At 47.2% G+C, this 22,002-nt stretch overlaps 1 protein-coding gene across 3 annotated transcripts in view; it reads right to left on the bottom strand.

Annotated features, from left to right (window-relative positions):
* The window catches only part of KIF21B (kinesin family member 21B), a 414,008-nt gene that overhangs the window by 102,910 nt on the left and 289,096 nt on the right, over window positions 1-22,002 (bottom strand). For all 3 annotated transcript variants that reach the window (XR_011282930.1, XR_011282931.1, XM_069633645.1), the window contains exons 16-21: window positions 21,579-21,686; window positions 20,639-20,707; window positions 14,694-14,917; window positions 13,901-14,048; window positions 10,796-10,990; window positions 9,437-9,538 (exon numbers count right to left, since the gene is read on the bottom strand). Coding sequence is in view for 1 of the 3 variants with exons in the window: in XM_069633645.1 (XP_069489746.1) it covers window positions 9,437-9,538; window positions 10,796-10,990; window positions 13,901-14,048; window positions 14,694-14,917; window positions 20,639-20,707; window positions 21,579-21,686 (846 nt within the window). In the remaining 2 variants the exon portion in view is untranslated. The remainder of the gene's footprint in view (window positions 1-9,436; window positions 9,539-10,795; window positions 10,991-13,900; window positions 14,049-14,693; window positions 14,918-20,638; window positions 20,708-21,578; window positions 21,687-22,002) is intronic.

Here is a 22,002-nt window from a genome sequence, read left to right as displayed (position 1 = left end):
GGTTCTCCTCATGGGCTCCCCTTAGCACTTCCCTCCCGCACTTGTCCACTCTTCTGCTCCTTCTTCCATCCCCATTCCCTGCACTTCTCAATGCACTTGCATGTCCAAATTCCACAAGACCTAGTAGGACCATGACTGTATATTTACTGTTTTTACCATTGTTATTATTTCCCCTGTTCCCTTCCCATTTAGCCTTGTGGCCCTTTGCAACACAATTTTGTTCTATAAAACGCTGTACAAATGCTCAATAAAAAAAACTAAATAAAAAAAGGAGGGAAGTTTTACAGAAGCCAACGGAGTGACCAGGCAAAACGAAGTGGCCTGCCAGCCTTTGCCGGACAGGCCAGACTGGACTCATAAGGGCCTTAGAGCGTGGGCCTTGGGGTAGTGGGCTGGCACAACCTGTCGGCTCCTGCAATTGGCCTTAAAGGAAAAAGGTTGCCAATCCAAATCAAGCAAGGCAGGCAACCAGGCTAAAGTAACAAAGCAGGATGGTGCAGCAAATGGTGATGGCTATGTTTGCATAGAAAAGGCACCACAGTTAGCCCATAGACATCAGGATTACCCGCCGCACATCCCAGGCATGCTACCATACAGGCGCAGGTAATGCGGTTCCAATGTGTCCACACAGATGGAGGTAATCACTGTTCCAACATGTCCGTCCCAGGCATGCTACCACATAGATAGAGGTAATCACTGTTCCAACATGTCCGTCTGTGGCAGGCATGCTACCACACAGATGCAGGTAATCGTTGTTCCAGTGTGTCAATCTGTTGCAGGCATGCTACCACACAGATGCATGTAATCGTGGTTCCAGGGTGTCAATCTGTTGTGGGCATGCTATCACACATATTCAGATTAACAAGGTTCCTGCCTGTACATCTCAGGCATGCTACCATAAAGCTGCAAGTAATCACAGTTTCAGCTTGTATACCCCAGACATGTTACCATAAAAAGACAAGTAATTGTGTATACAGTGTGTCAGTACCGGCATGTTAAAATACAAATAAAGGTAATCATATGTCCAGCATTTCTGTTCATGCCAGACATGCTAGCCTACTGATAGGGTTATCAATATTGCAGCCTGTCCCTCCCAGGCATGCTACCATACAGATACACATAATCACATTTCCAGCAAGTCCGTCCATGCCAGACATGCTAGCCTACTGATAGGCTTATCAAGGTTCCATGCTGACCCAACCAGGAATGCTACCATACAGCTAATCAAGATTCTGGCGTCTCCCTACTAGGCATGGTACCATGCGTGCAGAAATGTGGATTGAGGGTCAAACCACCTCGACCACCCACCAACTCTACTGCCACACAAATATGGGGAATCCCTGGTAAGTACGTTTCTTCACAGCCACATGGAAACCAAGGCCTCAATTCGAAGGTCCCTCCAAGACAAGCTACCATACACATTTGGGGCATCCAATTGCCAAACAGCCTGTTCATCCTATTCCAGCTACCATACAAATGGGAAAGGTAATTCCCAACCAATTCCAAGGTATGCCGAAACACCTGCACATAATACAGTATCCCACCAGCCTATCCTTCTAGCTATTCCATAATACAGGGATTCCTCTGGAGCCAGCACATCTCTGCCTGCTACCATAGTGCTAAAGGGAGTTGAGGACTAGCTCATAGTTCCCCTAACTGGCATAGGATGGAATCCAGAGGCCCCAGACTCCCCCTCCCAGACATGAGCCACGCAGATACTACGGGTGACTGGGGAGCCAATCATACTGTCCTTCACTGGCATGCTGCAGTACCCATATAAGGAATCCAATGGCCACCCAGCCCCCACCCCTAGACAGGAAAGCATAGAGAAGCAGGGAACCCAGGGTTCACACTGACCGTCTCTTATCGCTACACCGACCATACAGACCCAAGAAGGGAATGGTTTCTTACCTGTAACTCCATTTCTCCAGCATTGGTATCTTTCATGGATTCACATGCTTAGAATATTCCCCGTCGTCAGACTGGGACCCCTCGGTACACATATATAGCCTTTTCCAATAGGAAAACTTCCGACACTTTTGTGTCCTATCTACGTCCTTTTAGGACCCGCCTACGCATGCTCCGTAGGCCGTCCCCGTATAAGAGGCCCGCCCCCGCGGTTCCCCTTCAGATTTCGGCCCCTCCAAAGTAGGAAGGGTTAAATTTATCAATCAAATACATTACATTCCGGGGAGGTTGGCGGGCGCATGTGAATCCATGAAAGATACCAATGCTGGAGAAATGGAGTTACAGGTAAGAAACCATTCCCTTCTCCAGCATTGGATCTTTCATGGATTCACATGCTTAGAATAGATTGTATAGCAGTAACCCTTGAGACGGCGGTGAGAATGTAATGTAATATACCCTCAACATACTACACAATGCATATGTACAGTAGGAATAAGTTACCTCATATAACCTTACCCACATAAAATAAACTGTCATTAAAAGGTAGACCACAGATTCTCCACAGCGTGGAGCTTACCTTACTGAAACAGATGGCGCAGGACAGCTCTTCCCATCTGCACCTCGTCCGCATCCTGCCTGGCAAGGCAGTAGTGGCGGGTAAACGTGTGGGGCACTGACCATGCCGCAGCTTGGCATATGTCCGTCAACGGAATTCCTGCCCATAAAGCTGTTGAGGAGGACATCGATCTTGTCGAATGGGCTCTAGGATGTCCTTGCAGTGGCCTTCCGGCCTTAGAGTGACAAAACGCAATCGTCGATGAGACCCATCGAGCCAATCCTTGTTTAGAGATTGCTTTTCCTCTCGTCGACGGACCATATGCGACGAACAGTTGTCTAGTAGACCTGAATTCCTGTGTACGATGTAGGTAAAATTTCAGAGCCTTCTTAACGTCCAGGGTATGAAGAGCTTTTTCTGCTGCCGATGATGGTGTGGCGAAGAAAGTAGGGAGAACAATGGACGAGTGTTTGTGATACACTGTCGGAACTTTTGGGACGAACATAGGATTAGTTGCCAGGACTACTTTGTCCTTAAAGAATCTTAGGTATGGCGGGTCTACGACCAGCGCTTGCAGTTCCGAGATTCTTCTAGCTGATGTGATAGCAATCAAGAATGCCAACTCCCACGAAATGAATTTTATGTCGGACGTGGCCATAGGCTCAAAAGGCGGTTTCATTAAGCCTGCCAACACTGTGTTGAGACTCCAAGTCGGGGGGAAACGTTTTTCCGGGGGAAAAGCTCGAAATAAACCCCTCATGAAGTGTTTTACAAGTCTGTCGCTAAATAGAGGAGACGACTGCCTTTTCCTTGTGAACCTCGAGATGGCCGCCAGGTGCACCTTTATCGATGTGAAGGATAATCCCCTCTCCGCCAAGAGGAGCAGGTAAGGTAGAACTTGTTCCAGCGTCACCGACAACGGTTGTAGGCCCTGTTGTCCCCTACACCATTCACAGAACCTCCGCCACTTATAGGAGTAGGATTTGTTTGTAGAAGGGGCTCTAGCCGCCTGCAGAATTTTTTGACAATCCTCCGAAACGTCTAAAGCACCGAACTCCGAGTGATGCCACACCGTGCCTTTGTCCCGGGATAGTAGGTTCGGGACTTTCGGAAACCCTATGGGATGTTCCAGCGACAGGTGAAGCAGGTCGGAGAACCACGGTTGCCTTGGCCAGTATGGTGTCACTAGAATTACCCGGCAATTGTATCTGCGTATCCACTGTATTGTCCTCCGTATGAGGGGGAACGGGGGAAAAGCATAGAGGAACATGTCCGTCCTTGGGAAGGAGAATGCCTCCCCCCTGGAGCCCTCTTGAGGCCATCTGCTTGCGAATTGCTCGCATTTCTTGTTGTCTTTGGTCGCAAAGGCGTCCAGAGGGGGGTGACCCCATTTCTCGAACACTTTCATCAGGTGAACTGTGTCCATTTCCCACTCGTATATCTGGGCCATGCTTCTGCTGAGGGAGTCTGCTTGGGAGTTCCTCACTCCTGGAAGGTGATGAGCCACGATGGAAATTTCGTGCTTTAATGCCCACTGCCATGTTTTCTGGGCTTCTATGGAAAGAGTTCTTGATCGCGTCCCTCCTTGTTTCCTCAGATAAAACATGGCAGTTGTATTGTCGGTCAGTATTCGTACTTGCGAGCCCTTGATGTGTGGTAGGAATGCCTTCAAGGCCCATCGTACTGCTCTGAGCTCTAACACGTTTATGTGTAGGAGTGACTCCGTTGGAGACCAGCGACCTTGCGTTTGGAGAGCACCCATGTGAGCTCCCCATCCGGTTAGGGACGCATCCGTGACTATGGTTCGCTGAAACTCCGGCTCCTGTAGGGGTACGCCGTTGTTCAGATTGTGGAAACTCTGCCACCACTGAAGGGTCCGAAGCAGCTTGTCGTCGTCGATGGTTATCTTGTCTGACCACGATCCTTGAGCCTGCGTCCATCGGTCCGCGAGGAATTCCTGGACTGGCCTCATGAATAGGCGACAGTTTTCCACCAGATGGATGCAGGATGCCATGGCCCCTAGGACCGAAAAGTATTTTCTCACTGAGATCTTGGTGTTTCGCCGTAGTCGGCATGCTTGTTGATTGAGTCTTGAGGTTCTGTCGAGAGAAGGTTTCACTAGCCCTAACTGGGTCTCGAACTGTGCCCCCAGGAATACCAGCGATCTCGATGGCTGCAGAGAGGATTTTTCGAAGTTTATGGCGAATCCCAGCTGTTGTAGAAGCTGCATCGTGGCTTGTAAACTTGTGTTGGTCGACGCTGGGGAGGATCCCCTTACCAGCCAGTCGTCGAGGTATGGGTATACATGGTGGCCTTGCTTCCTTAGCCAGGCCGCAACTGGAGCCAGGCATTTCGTGAACGTTCTGGGGGAGGTCTTGAGCCCAAAAGGAAGAACCGTGAATTGGTAGTGAGTCCGCCGCATTACAAATCTTAGGAATTTCCTGTGTTTCCGACACATTGGAATATGGAAATACGCGTCCTGTAAATCTAGGGACGCTAGAAAATCCCCCTCTTGAACGGCGCGGATCACTTCCTGCAGATTGAGCATCTTGAATTTTAGGCTCTTTAAAGACTTGTTGAGATCGCGTAATTCTAAAATGGGACGCCATTTGCCGTTCGGCTTTTTTACGACGAAATATCTTGAGTAGACTCCTTGACCTCTCTGTGATGTTGGAACTAATTCTATCACGCCCTTTGCTAACATGAGTGTTACCTCTTGTTGCAGTATCTTCAGATGGGAATGAGCGGTGAACGCAGGTGGAATTTGCGGAGGGCTGTGTTTGAATTGTAGAGAGTGTCCGTTTCTTATAGTATCCAGCACCCATTGATCCGTCGTTATTCGTTCCCATTCGTCGACATATGCTGAAACTCTTCCCCCCAGAACGGTGTGTTGTATGTCACTGCTGATCTTTATTCTGCTTGTCTCTCGACGACGACGGATATGATGGTCTTTTCCTGGAAGTCTGGAAGTTCCGGCGACGGTTTGGCGTTTGGGAGGCACGTCTGTATCCCTGGGAGGGGTAAGCTGATCTGCCAAAGGATCTGTCTCCCGATGCAGAGAATCTTGAATTACCTGAAGCCCCTCTAAAGGGACGAAAAGACTTGTAGTTTCTGCCACTCTGGAGGGCACCCAATGAACGTGCCGTGTCCGAGTCCTCTTTCATTCCCTTTAGGGCTTCGTCCACCTTCTCACTGAAAAGAAGGTCTCCCTCAAAGGGCATATCTAAAACTTTGTATTGTACTTCTGGCCTGAAGTAGGTACACTTAAGCCATGACTGTCAACGTAATACGACCCCATTATTGACTTGCTTGAAGCCTGACTCAGCGAGGTCCACCGCGATGTTTATTGCGTGATTTGAGGCTTCCTCACCTTCTCGGACGAGTAGCATCGCTGCCTTACTATGCTCTTCCGGAAGATGAACAAGCAACGGAGCTAGCCTGTGCCACATCTCCCTATCGTATCTGGCAACCATTGCCAGAGAGTTTGCGGCCTTTACTGTGGTCGCACCCACGGATAGCACTTTTTTGCCAAAGGCATCTTGTCGTCTCGCTTCGTTCTCAGGAGGAGTCGTGCACTTGTGCTGGGCCTTCGCCTTCCTCGCCGCTGCCGCCGACACCACCGAGTCTGGCGTTGGTTGGGAGGATAAAAACTTGGTGGTAGACTCTGGAGCCTTAAACTTTTTTCCAGACGTCCTTTCACTGCTGGCTCTGAAAACGGGTGACGCATTGTCTGCAACCCCTCCTTCCATACATGGTCTAGTATTGGTATCGAGAACACAGACCTCCTTCTCTTACCCATGTGGTCGAACAAAAAACAGTCCTTTTTCTGTTCTTCCTGGGACAAACCAAATTCTTTGCATGCCTTCTCCATCATAGAATGGAATGACGAAATGTCGTCCGGAGGGGACGGGTGAGCTGGGCTTCTAGGGGTTTCCAACTCCACCTCTGACTCCCAGGTTGGATCCCTGGAGGGGGATGATGAGATATCCGACATGGCTCCCCTGTCAGACTCCGAATCTGGCAGCACACCTTCCTCTTGTGCCAGTGCTGAGATTGGCGTGCGTAGGTGCGTCGGTTGACGGGACGGGCCCGGCTCGTCGACGGGTGACTGTGGCAGGTTTGCCAGAGGTAGTCTCTGGTCCAACGACTGTAACAACGACTGAAGCGTGGACAGAATTTCCAACGACAAAACAGATTGAGGATTGAGAAGAGGGGCAGATACCGGTATAACGAATCCCCTCGTCGACGACTTGTCAGCCACTCGCAGCCCTAGGTCTGCTGGGCCAGCTATTCTTTCATTCTCGTCTTCCAAGGACAGCAACACAGCCTGTTCTTGTAGTAAAGTATCCGGGGGGGTCGGATCAAAAACTTCAGGCCTCCAGGCCTCCTGTAGAACCCCCGTCGACGAGGCCATCGTCAACGTCGTCGTCGGTGGGACGGTGGATGCCACCTGCGTAAGTGGCAGGGTGGAGGCCGATGACTGGGCCGCCGTCGACGACGGTGACTTAGCAGGTGGTTTTGGTGGTCCGCCTTTTCCACACTTGACTTGCTTTTACTCGACTCTCGACTCGTGGTCGATCTATGATGATCGCCCGAGGAGGATTTCCTTTCCTTTTCATGCTTTTTTGATGAAGATGATTTCTTTGACGAGGAGTCTCTTCCAGACGACTCTTTTTCTGTCGGTCGAGATTTCTTCGCTGGTGGTTCCGACAAGGTAGCGCGGCGTGATGTTTTCGCCGATTGTGTGGAGCCTACCTCCGAAGGGGGGTATGCCCCTGCTCCATCATTCAGCCATGCCACCAGTCGTCGACTGCGGTCTTTGAGAGTTTTTTGAGAAAACCCTTTGCATATGTCGCAGTTATCCGCCGAATGATGAGGGTGGAGGCAATATATACAATCCATATGTCCGTCCCCCTCGTAAACTTTTTTCAAGCCGCACGTCGCGCATGGGCGGAACAACGCTTTTCCTGACACGGAGGACATTTTCTGTACTCAAAATCCAGTAATGCAACCTTGTACAAAATAGTAAGACAACGCGAGGAGATCCCACTACTTTGGAGACGGTTGAAATCTGAAGGGGAACCGCGGGGGCGGGCCTCTTATATGGGGACAGCCTACGGAGCATGCGTAGGCGGGTCCTAAAAGGACGTAGATAGGACACAAAAGTGTCGGAAGTTTTCCTATTGGAAAAGGCTATATATGTGTACCGAGGGGTCCCAGTCTGACGACGGGGAATATTCTAAGCATGTGAATCCATGAAAGATCCAATGCTGGAGAACTGAGAACTCTGCCAGGCCATCATTATCAGATCCAGGGACTCCTGCGTGGCAGAATATGCATACATGTAGGGGCCCGTGGCCACTTCCACTTTCATCCCGGTTGCTGTAATGATCAAGTTCAAGACCTTCTGCATTGTCCACAAGGCCTTCTGGGGCCTGGGACTGCACTACCTCCAACTTCTCTGCCTAAAAACCTTCCTTCTAGAGCTCTTCGCTCTGCTACCTCCAACTCTCTGAGGGTCAGACGCTTCTCCAAGCAGTGAGTGGGGGTTAGACAGGGACATCATTTAGGGGTCGCCAGATGTCGCAACTGCGACCTCTGAGGTCTCCCTTGTGACCTCTGTGGTCTACCCTGCGACCTCTAAAAAAAGCAGAAAAAAAAAGATGTTCTTATTTTTTTTTTTTTGTAATGCAAGCTCCTGGGCTGTGGCCAGCACCTGTGGCTCTTTACTTCTGGAGTGGCTGGCTTTCTTGATCAGGCCCCTTAAAAAAAGAAGAAATATAAGAACAGGAGTGCTACAAGTCTAACACTTTCAGCAGTGACCCTACATAAGGAAGAATAGGAATACCAAATAATGTGTCTTTCTGGAATTCTATACGATAATTGCTATACTCAAAGGTTTATTTCAGGCACACTTCAGGGGTTGAGTCACTGATTTAGTCTGTTCTTAAACGCCTCATCCTTCTTAGGTCGATAAATGAGTACCAACACAGGTTGGGTGATATTGGGTGTATATTTTTTCAATAGAAAGCGCTTAAGCATAAGTGCTATATAATAACACATCATTATCATTTGGTCATGGACTCATGGACGTCTGCTTGCATTCACAGTAATTTGGTAATATGGGCCTATACACACTGATCTTAACGATACATATGGTGATCCATTTTTGTATGAAATGTACATCACATCATAGTGATATCGTAACCATATATTTTGTAGTGTACAATGCTATGTGATGCCACTTCCTGTTTTGTCAACGGGTGAAAGGTCGTGTTCCATCGCTTCCCGCAATATCACTTTGGGGTGAGGTAAAATGACATCACTTCCTGTGATGTCATCAGGGGGTCAGGGTTGTGTGATGTCACTTCCGCTACCCCTGGAATTTTGGTGAAATGACGTCCCTGGGGGTAGATCTCTCTCCTCTGCAGGTGCCTCCCTCTGGAACGGCCTCCCTGCCCCTCTCAGACTTGAGCCGGACCACCTGAAGTTCCTGTAGCGGCACAAGACCTTCCTTTTCTCCCCTGCTTTCTTTCTCTCGCTTCCCTGCTAACCTGTCTGCTGTGTTGATTGGTGGCTTGGTACCCTCAGAGTCTCACTGGGTACCAGGTTCCTCCATGACCAGTCCCCCTTGCACTGCCTCCTGGTCTTCCGTGCACTTAGCGGCTGTATCTGTAACCTTACAGCCCCCGCCTCCTTGTATTTCCAGTGCCACGTTGCCCTGGCTGCACTTATTCAGAGCCATGCTGCCCTGATCTCACTTCTCCCTTCCCTTTCCCATGCACTTTTCCCATCTATCTTCCCCCCTGCACTTCTCGTAGTCGCACTTGCACAATCTGAAAGTCACAAGGCCTAGTAAGATTGTTTGTCTTGTCTTCCCCTCTGCCCCCCCACCCTAGTCTTGTTGTGCCTAGAATCACTTGTGTACAGGCGCATGATAAATATTGTATCATGTATCATGTCAAGCCTTACCTTGTCGATGGATGCCTTGAGGAAGTTGTCCAGCAGGTGGCGCGCCTCCGCTAGTGAGCAGGAGCTGATCACAACTGAGGTATCTGTGGAGTCCAGCTCTTCCTGCATTCAGAGGTTAAAGAGTAGGGTCAGACCAGTGACTGGGAGAGGCAACAAAGGAAAGCACTGACGACAAAATCTGCTAAGTGCAGTGCATTGCATTTAATGTGTGAGCGATGGGGCAAGGAGACATGTCAACAGAGAGACAGAGAGAGACTTAGCGGCAAATAGACGATTTGCGAAGATACAGAGTGAAACACAGAGAGAGAGAAAGAGATAGGGAGGGAGTGACAGAGAGAAACAGAGTGATTCAGAGAGATATAGAGTGATATAGAGCGGGAGAGGAAGAGAGCAAATGAGAGAAACAGAGAAACACACACATAGAGCGACAGAGAGAGACAGAGAGGAAAAGAGCGATTCAGAGTGATACATAAGGATAGAGAGTACGAGAGAGCAAGAGATACAGAAAGAGACAATATGAGCCAGAAACAGAGCAATTCAGAGAGATACACATTAATAATGAAATTGAGAGACAGAGAGAGACAGAGAGAGACCGAGAAAAAGTGTGATTAATAGAGATAGGGAGATATGTGGAAGGGGAGAGAGAGCACAAGACAGGCAAGAGAGCGAGAGAGATGGGAAGAGAGTTTAAGAGAAATACAGCGATTTAGAGAGATAAAGAATAATACAGACAGCTATAGAGAACATGAGAAAGCAACACAAGGATACACAGTACTATTGAGAGAGAGAGACAGGGACACACACGAGAGACAGAGAAAAGGAATGATTCATAGAGAACCAGAGCGATAAAGGGAGAGAGAGCAACAGAGAGAGAAAGAAATGTAGCGATTCAGAGTGATATTGATTGATACAGAGAAAGAGACAGTGCAAGAGAGCGAAAAAGTGATTCAGAGACATACAGAATGATACAGAGAGAGACAAAGAACAAGAGAGAGCAACAAGCAGAAATGGAGCGATTCAGAGAGATACAAAGTAATTTTGACAGAGAGAGAGAGATAGATAGATAGAGAGAGAGAGAGAGAGAGAGAGAGAGAGAGAGAGAGAGAGGTTTACTAAAAATGTCCTCATGTCTGTTTGATGAGAAAGGCAGGAAGGGTGACAACCTACAAGGAAATGGAGCTGCCCGTGTTAAGAGGCACCTCACTACAGCAAAGGAATGGAGGAAAGATATTTATCTTTTGGGCTGCTAAAGTTCCACCCATTCCAAGTTGAGAATTCACCTTTCCTCAAGGTGTCCTTTCATCCACACAAGCTGTGTCTTCTTGACCCCTGCAGCCCTTCACCTCAATGAGCACTAACCTTGGTCTCCTCCAGCTGCATAATGGTGGCCTGGCAATCCGAGATGCTGTCGTTGATGTAGTCAATGTTGGCCGTCAGCGCCTCAATCTCCTCCAGGAGCTCCTGCTGGCCCCTCTCATCCGCGGGGTTCTCCGCCTGCATCTTGTCCTTCTTACCCATCAGAACCTCCTGAAGGAGGGACAGCTCTTCCCGCTTCTAGAACCACCAGGAGGACACACACATTGGTTGATAAAAACACTCGGGCACAGAGGACCACAAGGACCAATCAATCAAGCCATCAGGTGGAACAGGAGAGAAATAACAACACCACATTTATTTAGGGGGTCATACGCTTCCTGAGACAATGGGAAGTCATCTCCCAGGTGCATGAAGTGTGTATAGCTAACATGAGGTTTCATCTCATCCTCAAGATGGCGGCTCTTTACACACCATCTGTAATTTGCACTTGACTCCTCTAAGATTCTACATCTATTCCTGGATTGATAGCTCATAAGTTAAGTGCTGACTTCTCACAAGGACCCAGCCTACACTTTGCAGCCCCAGCCAGGGCCGATTAGTCCTTCACCCTTCTGGAATCGATAACTTGCATACCATTAAATGGGGACTAATAACCCTATTACGATAGTTCTAAGAAGCCGGTGGAAACCAGCATAAAGCACTATATAAAGAGCACAACAATAAATCAAGATGGCCATGGGGATTTACAAAGCCCTGCAGAAAGTAGGGCAGGATCACCTGTGTTTGCCCAAAGAAAGGAAACCTTGAGCGCCTGCTAATTGCCCTTATTGGTTTTCCCATTCATTTGCCATCCGCACCTGAATGGCAAATGTTTTGAAAGTAGTTCTTAGGATTTGGAATGCTCTACCAGCAAAAATAAAGAAGCACTGAGCATCCAGGGCTAACACTCCTAAGGCAAGATTCACTTTTATTCAATTCAAAAGTGTTTAAATTATCTCCTCTTTGCCTTTTGTATGCTTAGCATTAATTTCATCTAAAATACACTCATATACTTTGCTCTATTTACCACTGCCCGATGCCTCTGGGTACTTTAGAGCACTGGTTTTGCCATAATATGTCGGTTAGCAATTCACAATAAAAAGACTTTGAACTAACAAAACGCATTCCCCTTGTTTGCATTGTTGCAAAGATGTAGCGGTGCTCTAGTTGGTGGAGTACATTTGCACCACCTGCAGTATAAATCCAGATAATACCAGCCTTACTCTGGTGCGAAGTGCTAAAGGAGGTCTGTAACCTTTGGCTCTACAGATGTTTTGTACTACAACTCCCATCATGCTTCCCAGTTGACTATTCTGGCTAGAACTGGTGGGATTTGTAGTCCAAAACATCTGGAGAGCCAAAGGTTGCAGACCCCCATGCTAAAGTATTAGGACAGCACCATGGTCTCCTGTTCGACTAACACATTATTGAAAGAACTACTGGTCATCAACATGTGGTAGACAGGCTAGACCGGTCTTCAAGCCAATAGCTCGAGAGAAACATTGATGTTAAGAGGGGAACCCCCTGACAAGCAGGGGACCCCCCTGACAAGCAGAGATCAGTGGGGGTGGTGGGAGTAGAGGAGACAGTACTTCTGGGGAGCAATTGCATATGTCGACCAATAAGGGTCAACTTCAGACACCCTAATGATCAACATAAGTGGATCATTAGGCAGACAACCTTGATGAAGAACATTTGAATGGGTGCTGCAGAGCAGAAGCAGCACAAGGGAGTAGTGCTGGTCCTTCAAAAATGGCAGAAAGGTTTGTCTAACCATCATCCACGCAAGTAGGTCTTGGGCATCTACCAAACAGTGTCCAAAAATCAACTACCTCAGACAGCTCAGGGGCAACGCGTTTGTCTTGGAAGCAAGACTATGCAGTGCAACACAGGTTCAAATCCTGATCCCGTGCTCAGAAACCACTCGTTGGTATTAAGCGCGTTACAAATGAACAATAAAAATAAATAAATAAAATAAAAATATGGCGCCTTGAGACAGCAGTGCTGCATGTGTTATCTGTCGCTTGTAGACTAGCGGGTGACGCCTCCAACAGCATCTGTTTGTCCCATGCCAGATGTGTGTGGTTCATCCAGCCCTATCTCTACCTTTGCATTCTGGCACATGCAGCAAAAGGAAAGGACAAGCACTCGAATTGAAATGGAAATAATAAAGTAGAACTGCAAGGGCACCTCACGCTGGATGCAGGTCCTTGGCTACCACCAACAAGCAGTAACGGTGGCCCAATTTCAAGAGAAAGTAACAAGGCATATTGCAATAGCGGGAGAGGATAGGTATTGAAGAATCTGTAAAAAACAAAATATGCTAGAAATAAAAAGACATGTCTCAATGGAATGTATGAAAGTGGCCCAGGAATATATGCTATATTTGGGAAGATTCGTCCATAATCTGGAACACATAATTAAATCCGAACAGACTCCTGATTGGAACACACGTGTCTTTGACTATTGCACTGAGCCGAATTTGAGATATTGTTATTAAGAGGACTGGAATTAGAATATGAAGTCGTAAAGACGGATAGATAGTAATGAAATTAGTGTAACATAATGATTTTGTATTAATGTATGTTCTTAAACTAAAGATTTTAAGGAGAGATTTTGAAGAGCTTGAAATAAGTTTAAAAAAAGTTTGAAATATGTTTGAAATCTATGAGATGTGTACAAAAGACATGACATGCTTGAAATTGGTTATTATATGTATTTGAATTATGTACTAATATTTTTAAAACAACATCTATGTGTTACTATTCTTAATATTGAATGATGTAAAATTATAGGATACAACTGTATTGCAATATTTATATATATTGTGCTAAAAGTGCAATTGAACTGTAATGCACTAATAATACATTAAAAAACATATGGTGCATTTTCTAACAAAAATCATAGCTCTTGAGTATTAGTGAGGCCAAGTCACGGCTGAACTGCTTTTCAGCAGTTACATTAATTGTCTGCCCTTGTTATGGATAACTCAGTGCATGCTGGAACTCATACTCCTAGTAGTAGCCGTCACCCACCTGATGGTCATTATCCGAGGGCCTTCTGGTGGCCTCCACATTATCCCTTGGTCAAGAGCAAACTCCCTCCTACCTTAATAAGGCGCTCCATGTCAGCCTCCAGGTTGACGATGGTCATTCTCTGCATCACGATGTCCATGACACGCCGCTCCAGGGACTGCCACTTCACCCTTGCCGCCTTGCTGAAGGTCTGATTGGGTCCTTTTCGGGGAAACTTCTTCCTAAAGCAAATGATGGCAGGCATGGTTAAGACGTGACAGGAAGAGTGAGAGGAGTGCAGCGATAAGGCTTGAGGTTTGGAGATGGATGGAGAAGTGTAGCCTTGGAGCAGGCGCGCTCCTGGGAAAAAATTATTCTGCACACCATGAAGAAAAAGGTTTGGGATAAAGAAGTAAGGAACCACAGAAGATTGCACTATAAAAAAAACAGGGAAGCCTAAAGCAACCGAATTCCATGCTACTAGAAGAGATATTGTGTGCCCATAAATTGTAAGAGCATGAGGAGGGGGGTTCTGTAAAATGCACAGCAAAAACAGAGCCCAGAAGTCGCTTTCTAGAAGTCCTTAAGCATAAAAAACTAATTTTGAGCCCATACATGCACTCACACACACACACACAGACACACACACGCGCATGCACACACACACCCACATCCACTCCCATGCGCTTACACATGGACACATACACGCACACATATAGGCACACACTGCCTACCATACACACCCTTTGATAACAATAATTCTCCTTAGGATACAACCCGTTCGCACAACCACATTCTCTCAGACTCACTCTCTGGTATTCTCTCACCCTCTCATGCACTAAGACTCCCACTCCATTGTGCTATCACTCACATGCACTAGGCCTTACCGTGGAGGGCGTGTCCCGTTCACAACTGGAACATCCACATAATTGTTGATCTTCCGGTTCCATTGACGCACTATGCTGGAGACGGAGCGGGACCCGGAGTCCGGGTCAGAGGAGGTGGTGCTGGCAGAGAGTTCTGCTCCAGAGTCAAGCAAGATGTTTTTTTGGACGAGCCTGCCAGCAACTCTGTCGGACATGGGCTTGGAGAGCCTTCGCAGAGCGGAGACCTGGGAAAGAGACAACAGTGAAAGATGGGACGAGAATCAGGCCGCACGGGGCTCTAAGATCTTTCTTAAGAACTGGTATAGGGCTACAGATGGGGGCTGCAATTCTATTCAGATGGAATTGCTTGCATCCTACAAATATCTCCAATACAAAATGTAACAATAGTGCAAACCAGAGAGGCAATCAACAAAGCATTATATGTTTATGTATGTGCATTGCCTAGTGCTCAAGTGCTCAATCCATAGAACCAAGCCATGGAGTGGACCTAAAAGCAGTATAGGTTATTGAATGAGCAGCGAGGGTGAATGTTTCCATATAATTAACAGTAAATCTACTAGATGTTATGCTAATAACACTTTGAGGTCAAATTAAATGGTTTAACTATAACCACAGAATAGGTTCACCTTGAGTTCAACAACTTTGCAAACGACAATTCGTACTCCCTTCCCAACAGTGGATAGTCAGTTCACAGTCAGTCATTGGCCTCATGAGGAGTTCAGGTGCTAAAACAGGTCTTTCTTATCTTATGGTTCTGCTTGTCATTCTTAATACATCAGGAGTACTCTCACAAATGGGCGAGGTTGGGGGCTTGGTGAGGGCAGGCAAATCCCAGAGCTTCTTCCAGGGAACTGGTAACAATTCTTTCTGCACTTACTCTCTTCACCATCTCCCTGCCCAAGGGTCCTGGATCCGCCCTTAAACCCTGCCTCGTCTCCCCCTTCAATGATATGCAAAGGGCACATTCCTAAGGGGAGCTCTCTTTCTCCTCTCTCCTGTCTCCTCTGCCTCTTCCTACATGTCTGTGTTTCTATACTGGATTTTTCCTTCTTTCCCTGCCTATATGAGCCCACTGGTGATACCATGTATGTGGCCTGCCTATGTGAGCCCACTGTTGATACCATGCCTACCCAATCCCACTGCTGATATCATGCTTGAGTTGTGCCAACCTGACCCTGCCACCATTACCCGCACCACCTCTGTGTCCAAGAACCGGTCACCCTCTCGACACCTGTCCCCCGCACTAAATCTGAATGGCACAAGCTCTCCACATCCAGAGCACTCTACCGAGCCTAGCCCGTTAGCCCTAGCTCACAACTCAATGTCCCCTAGCCCTATGATCCACACAACCCCCACTACAATCAATAATAGCCCTACATCAACCAACATCCAAAGAGGCCTGATCAACACTAGATCCCTCCCAGCTCATGCCCTCGACATCTCATATCTCATCACTTCCAACCAACTTGACCTACTAGCCATCATGGAAACATGGCGGCACGCAGCCGCCATCCCGTCCCTCTCCCTAGCTATCCCTGAGGGCTATACCATCTTCAGAAAAGACAGACCTCTCGCCAAAGTGTGGGTTTTATCGCCAAAATGCACATGACCATAAGAGAATTGCTTAACCTAACCTCCCACTCAGGAAAGTTTCTCTCGATCAAACTCTCATTCCCCAACACTGCCTCACTAACCATCCACATCATATACAGACCACCTGGTCCAGCACAATCCCTCAATGAGGACATTGCCCTCCTTCTCGCTAACGATGCCAAATCTTCCTCAGAATCATTATGTTGGGAGACTTTAATCTAGGCCTCAATGACCCCACAGACACTAACGGCCTGGCTATGACCAACACAATCAAATTGCTAGGATTTACGCAGCGCATCGCCCACCCCACGCACAACAAAGGCCACCAGCCCTAGAGATAAGGGGTGAACCGGCCACTTTTACTCTCTAAAAATAGGCAACTACTCACAAAAAATAAAAATAGAGAGTAAAAATACTCACAACAAAAATGTTAAATAGACACAGTTGACCCTTAGCCCATGCACTCACCCTCACAGCGCCATGGATATGTTTGGACCAGTAGTGCTTGTAGTACCACAGGAAGAAACTACTAATCTTGCTGCCTGATCTCAAGTATGCATGTATCTTTTAATGTGTAACTATGTGCAAAGGAATACGTATTACAAAACGATTTCTGTTTTTCAGTTATAACATTTTTACTCACTTATAAAATACTCCTATTGGGAATTTTACTCCCTAAAAAATCGTTTTACACCCAACTTTAAAAAATAGGGAGTAAAATACTCCCACTTCAAAATCGTATCTGGAGAACTGAAGGCTACACACTAGACTGGTTAGCAGATATGAATGGCAAGACCAACAACTCAAACCTCCCCTGCCCTTGGTCCGATCACACCGTCATCACCTTCTCTATCCCAAAATACACTTCACCCAAAGCCCTACCGCAACTGGCCCCAGTCTGTCGATCTAGAAACACATGCAACATCACCCCAGAGAATATGCTCCCCATGCTACGCCGTATCACAGACTATCAACACTCAGTCTGCAACCCCAACTTTATGGTAGAGCTTTACAATCATACTCTCCTCCTAGATATAGATAAAGTTGCCCCACTGAGCACACGCAAACCGAAACCAATAGCTCACCTATATTCCTGGTACAGACCGGACCGCAAAACTCTATGGTCCACCAAGCAAGCCGCAGAGGCCACTTGGGAAACCACGCCCTCAAAAGCTAATAAAGACCAGTTCCTCACAGCAGCTAAAATCTACAAGCAGGCCATTATCCAAGCAAAGAGTCTTACCTACAACGAGCGCATAGCTATAGCCAAAACAGGCACAAAATAACTATTTGCCATTTTGCAGGTACTTGAATCCCCTGTCACTCCCCCAAAAAGCTGCCTCGAGGATTCCTCATGGTGCACGAATATCCAAAAGGCACTCCTTGACAAAACCACCCTGCTACAAAACAAAATTGCCACAAAAAAAAAAAAAAAAACACACCTACTAGATATTCCGGCTGACACCCTGCTCTATCCTAACAAACTATTAGAATTCAGACCAGTCTCGATACCGGAAGTCACCAAAATCATTAATGGCCTCAAACCTTTGAGATGCCAACGCGACACCTGCCCTGCCCCCTTAATTAAAGACTGTGTGGCAGAACACGCCCCTTTCATCACATCGCTCATCAACAACTCCTTTAAATAAGGATCACCCCGAAAAATCTGAAAGATGCTTGGGTCCCCCGCTCCTAACAAAACCTTCACTAGACCCTAACATCCCTACCAACTACCATTCCATCCCTACCGCCCCCTTCCTCCTCAAAATCCTAGACCGAGCAACATACTTGCAAATACAGAAATAACTTGAGTCGAAGAATCTCCTCGGCCTATGCTAATCCGGCTTCTGCCCAGGACATGGCACGGAGTCAGTACTCCTAGATCTAAAATTCCAAATGGATGAGATCATAGGCAATGGGAACCTAGCCATCCTACTCCTACTCGACCTCTCTGCTGCATTTGATCTAGTGAAAGACAAAATCCTATGCCAACATCTCTCTGCCACAGCCCAATTCTCTACCAAAGCCATAGCCTGGATCGAATCCTTCTATCCAATCGCACAATGAGGGTCTTTTTCAACCTAGCAGCTGCCACACCAGCCCCAGTCCTTTGTGGCGTGCCCCAAGGCTCATGTGTATCACCAAGACTTTATAACATTTGACCTCCTGGACGAACAAGGCGTCACCTACACCAACTATGCAGATGATACACAGAGCCTCCTGCCTATCTCTGGAAACTACAGCAAGGATACCAATGCCCTCAAGGAAATATATAAAATCATCCAATCATGGATGGCGCAAGACAAACTCTGCCTAAATGACGATAAAACAGAACTACTATTAGTAGGAACCCAATCCTGACTAAACAAATTGGATGGCAAATACAAATCTTTCACTATAGATGGGAACCCCATCACCGTCCTGAAGGAAGTGAAAACCCTAGGAGTCTATCCTGACTCCTCGCTCTCTCTAACCAGACAAGTCAATGCAACGGCCCCTGCAGCAGCCTATACAGCTAAACTCATTAACGCCTGGAGACCATTCTTAACGCCAGACAGCTGCATCACACTAGTGCGTGCCCTGATACTGTCCAGACTAAATTACCGCAACGCAGGTTCCACCACAAGAAATATAAAAAAACTTCAAATCATTCAGAATAATGCCCTAAGAGCAGCACTGAACATCCCAAAGTAAAACACATCTCTGCAGCCTGACGCAATGCCCACTAGCTACCTGTCCAAGATGGCATCAAATTCAAAACCTTTTCTAAACACGGCCCCAAAATACCTCTCCAACAAATTTGCCACACCCCATTCGGATAGACCCACCCGAGCCATTACCTCACACCTCCTCAACACTCCCAAATTCAAACAAGCTAAGGCAGGGGGCTGCAGCTTCCCAGTCATGGCTGCCAAACAGTGGAATGCCCTCCCACTGTCCCACAGATCAGACCCTCCTTCTGGTCTTTCCGTATAAGACACAAAACCTGGTTCTTCACAGAAGACTCTTAGCTCACACTGGCAAGCTCTTATTATTCCCATCTATACTAACTTTGTCACTTCTAATTTCTTTTTTCCTCATCATTACTGCATTCCACCTCATGTATGTACTGCAACCAGTGCCCAGATGCCCTCGGGCTCAGCGCGCTCTACAAATGCAAATAAATAAATAAATGATCTGATCCACCGAACGTCCTCCTTCATATATTCTAAGCCTATTGCATTATGGTTTCCTCCAGCGTCCATTTGGCTTAACACTCCCACATTCTTCCCGATACTCGTCCAACGTCCTCCTTGATATTCTATCCACCTTGCTCAACACAACTCCTGACAACCTCCTATGGGGTTCTCACCGCTTCCTCCTCATACCTCCTGCCAACCTCAACTCAGACTTTCTTGGAAACCTTCCCCTCAATATCCTCTCCTGCTTCCTCTGCTTTTCTCCAACCAGCCTCCTTACTCTATTTTCCTTCTACTGTATGTATGTATGTATGTATTTTATTTTCGTATAGCGCCGGTAGCCCGAAGGCATCAGGGCGCTTTCTACACTCAGACCCTGCCTTACTGCCTTTCTACACTCAGACACAGACTTCTCTCTCTGCTGCACCACAACCTCCTCTCTCCTGCATTTTGTTATGTCTCACTTGCAAGCTCCACCCGCATTGAAGCTATGGTGTTCAGAATTTTAATTGGGCTCTAGACCCTCCCATGGGCCGTGTTTACTGGGAGAGGTTGCACTAGTGAACAATAATTGATTCAGGGTCGGGATTGCTTTACAAGGTCTCTGTCTCTGCGCACCTGCACACAATGCAGAACCACAAGGCTGGGGGATGGGCGAGACAGAGCGAGCTCTCACGACACCCGTCGCCATCTTGGAATGGACATGTGCAGTAGAGCTGATGCTGGGCGATGGCCGTTGCACAGTGTCCCAATGAAAGCCGTATGCACAATCTTGGCTGTGTGGCAGAAGAAAAAACTCATTTCTTTTGTTAAAATGAGGACTACTCTGTTCTTCTGCCTACAGAGTGGATTACAAGAAGTAGAGTTAGCAAAATGGGCATCAAAGCAGCAATCAGGGTTATACACCAGAGCACCCCTTAAAGGGACAGGCACATGCTTCCACAGAGCTGGGGCATGGTGGCGAGGGTCCAGTAGATCCCCCATATACTGCATCTGGGCTCAGCATCACATTGCTTAGCTGGGGCACCCGGCCGACTTCTTTGTCACAGTTAAAGAGCCCAATAACATTGAGAAACGACCCTTTGCGTAAAGTGGGCACTCCAGAAAACTGTCCCTAAGCCGATGTCATAATGAATTGGTATGTGCCGGAGCCGGCGGCAAACGCTCACTCACCTCCTGGGTCTTCCGTCTCAGGATGATTTCTTGCTGTCGTTTCTGGGACTCCAAGGCACGGATCTGAAACTGAGGAGAACAAAAAAGAGACGGTTGTTGGACAGCGCGTATTAGTCAATTGCCCCCGACTGTGTGTAGGTCCAACAGCTGCCCAGCCCCCCTCAATGGACATAAAGTTTAACTTTCTTTCTCTATTACTTTCTTTCCATACCACTCGGAATCCCGCAGCCTATTTTCATCCTTAATTGTCCAGGACATCTGGGTACGTATAATGCTGCTACCTTTCAAACTGGGTAAATAACAGTCTTTGCCCTTTGTTCCCGGGGCTCAGACATACCCTCTGCATGGATATTCCTCCAGCTAGAAACCTATATCTACTAACTTGAATGTAGGGCTTCAATGGGAAGCATTCAGGATGTGTGCACAGCACAGCTCTAGGGTAATGTCAAGAGCCATCTTTGATTCGCAGGTCGACGCCATACGGCCAGAGTGGTGCCCTACGTGCCCAATCTGTGTGGTGAGTCAACGAGGAGGAATTTGTATAGCTGCACCAGTTGCAACACCAGGATACAATTCTGAAGTTGACCAGTGCAACACATTTTATTTGGCAAAAGGGTGGCTATACAGGCATTCAGGCAGAAGAAATCAAATGCATTCATGGAGCATGACAGGGAAGGCAGAACATTTCACATAGAATTTTATTTATTCTGTAAACAAAGATGTCCTCAAAATCTGTATAAAGTATGGAAGTAGTTGCACATCTGTGTTGCTGCATAACACCTTCTTAGACACCTAAAGAGTTACTTGTTGGGAGTTAGTCTCCCACATAGGAAACTTGCAATTTCTCTAAATTTGGCATGACCCTGGAATCCCAGCTCACTCTTTCATCACCCTTTTCCCAACCCACGTGTTCACCGCATTCCCACCACACCACTCTCACCTCCTGTCGCCGCTGCTCCTTTCTGAGCTGAGCAATCTCTCTGTTGCGCTTCGTGTCCACAAGTCGCCGCCTCTGCTGTTCCTCCCTCATCTGTTTCATCAGTGATGCCTGTAGAAATAAAGAAGGTGACTTAACATACTGCATCAGATTTAGTCAGGGTCTTCCTCCCTCTATGCTTGATAAAGGCCAAAGCCTTGCTGCCAACATCACTAATAATTGCCTAGGACATGGAATATAATTTGAACTTTTGTGTGATGTGAGGTGTGGGAAGTGTGTGTTTGTGTGTGTACAAATACACACACACACACACACATAATCTTACCCAGAAGACCCAACAATCTCTCCAAAACAACCACAAACCTTCGCAAAGTACCACAAACTCAGAATTGCACCACAATTGAAAAACTGAGCTTCAATCGTAAAA

The sequence above is a fragment of the Ambystoma mexicanum genome, chromosome 13 (genome assembly GCF_040938575.1).
Source record: "Ambystoma mexicanum isolate Mex_15411 chromosome 13, UKY_AmexF1_1, whole genome shotgun sequence".
In the NCBI taxonomy this organism is placed as follows: domain Eukaryota; kingdom Metazoa; phylum Chordata; class Amphibia; order Caudata; family Ambystomatidae; genus Ambystoma; species Ambystoma mexicanum.
Note: the sequence above shows the minus strand (reverse complement) of the source record. Positions and strands in the feature narration are given on the sequence as shown.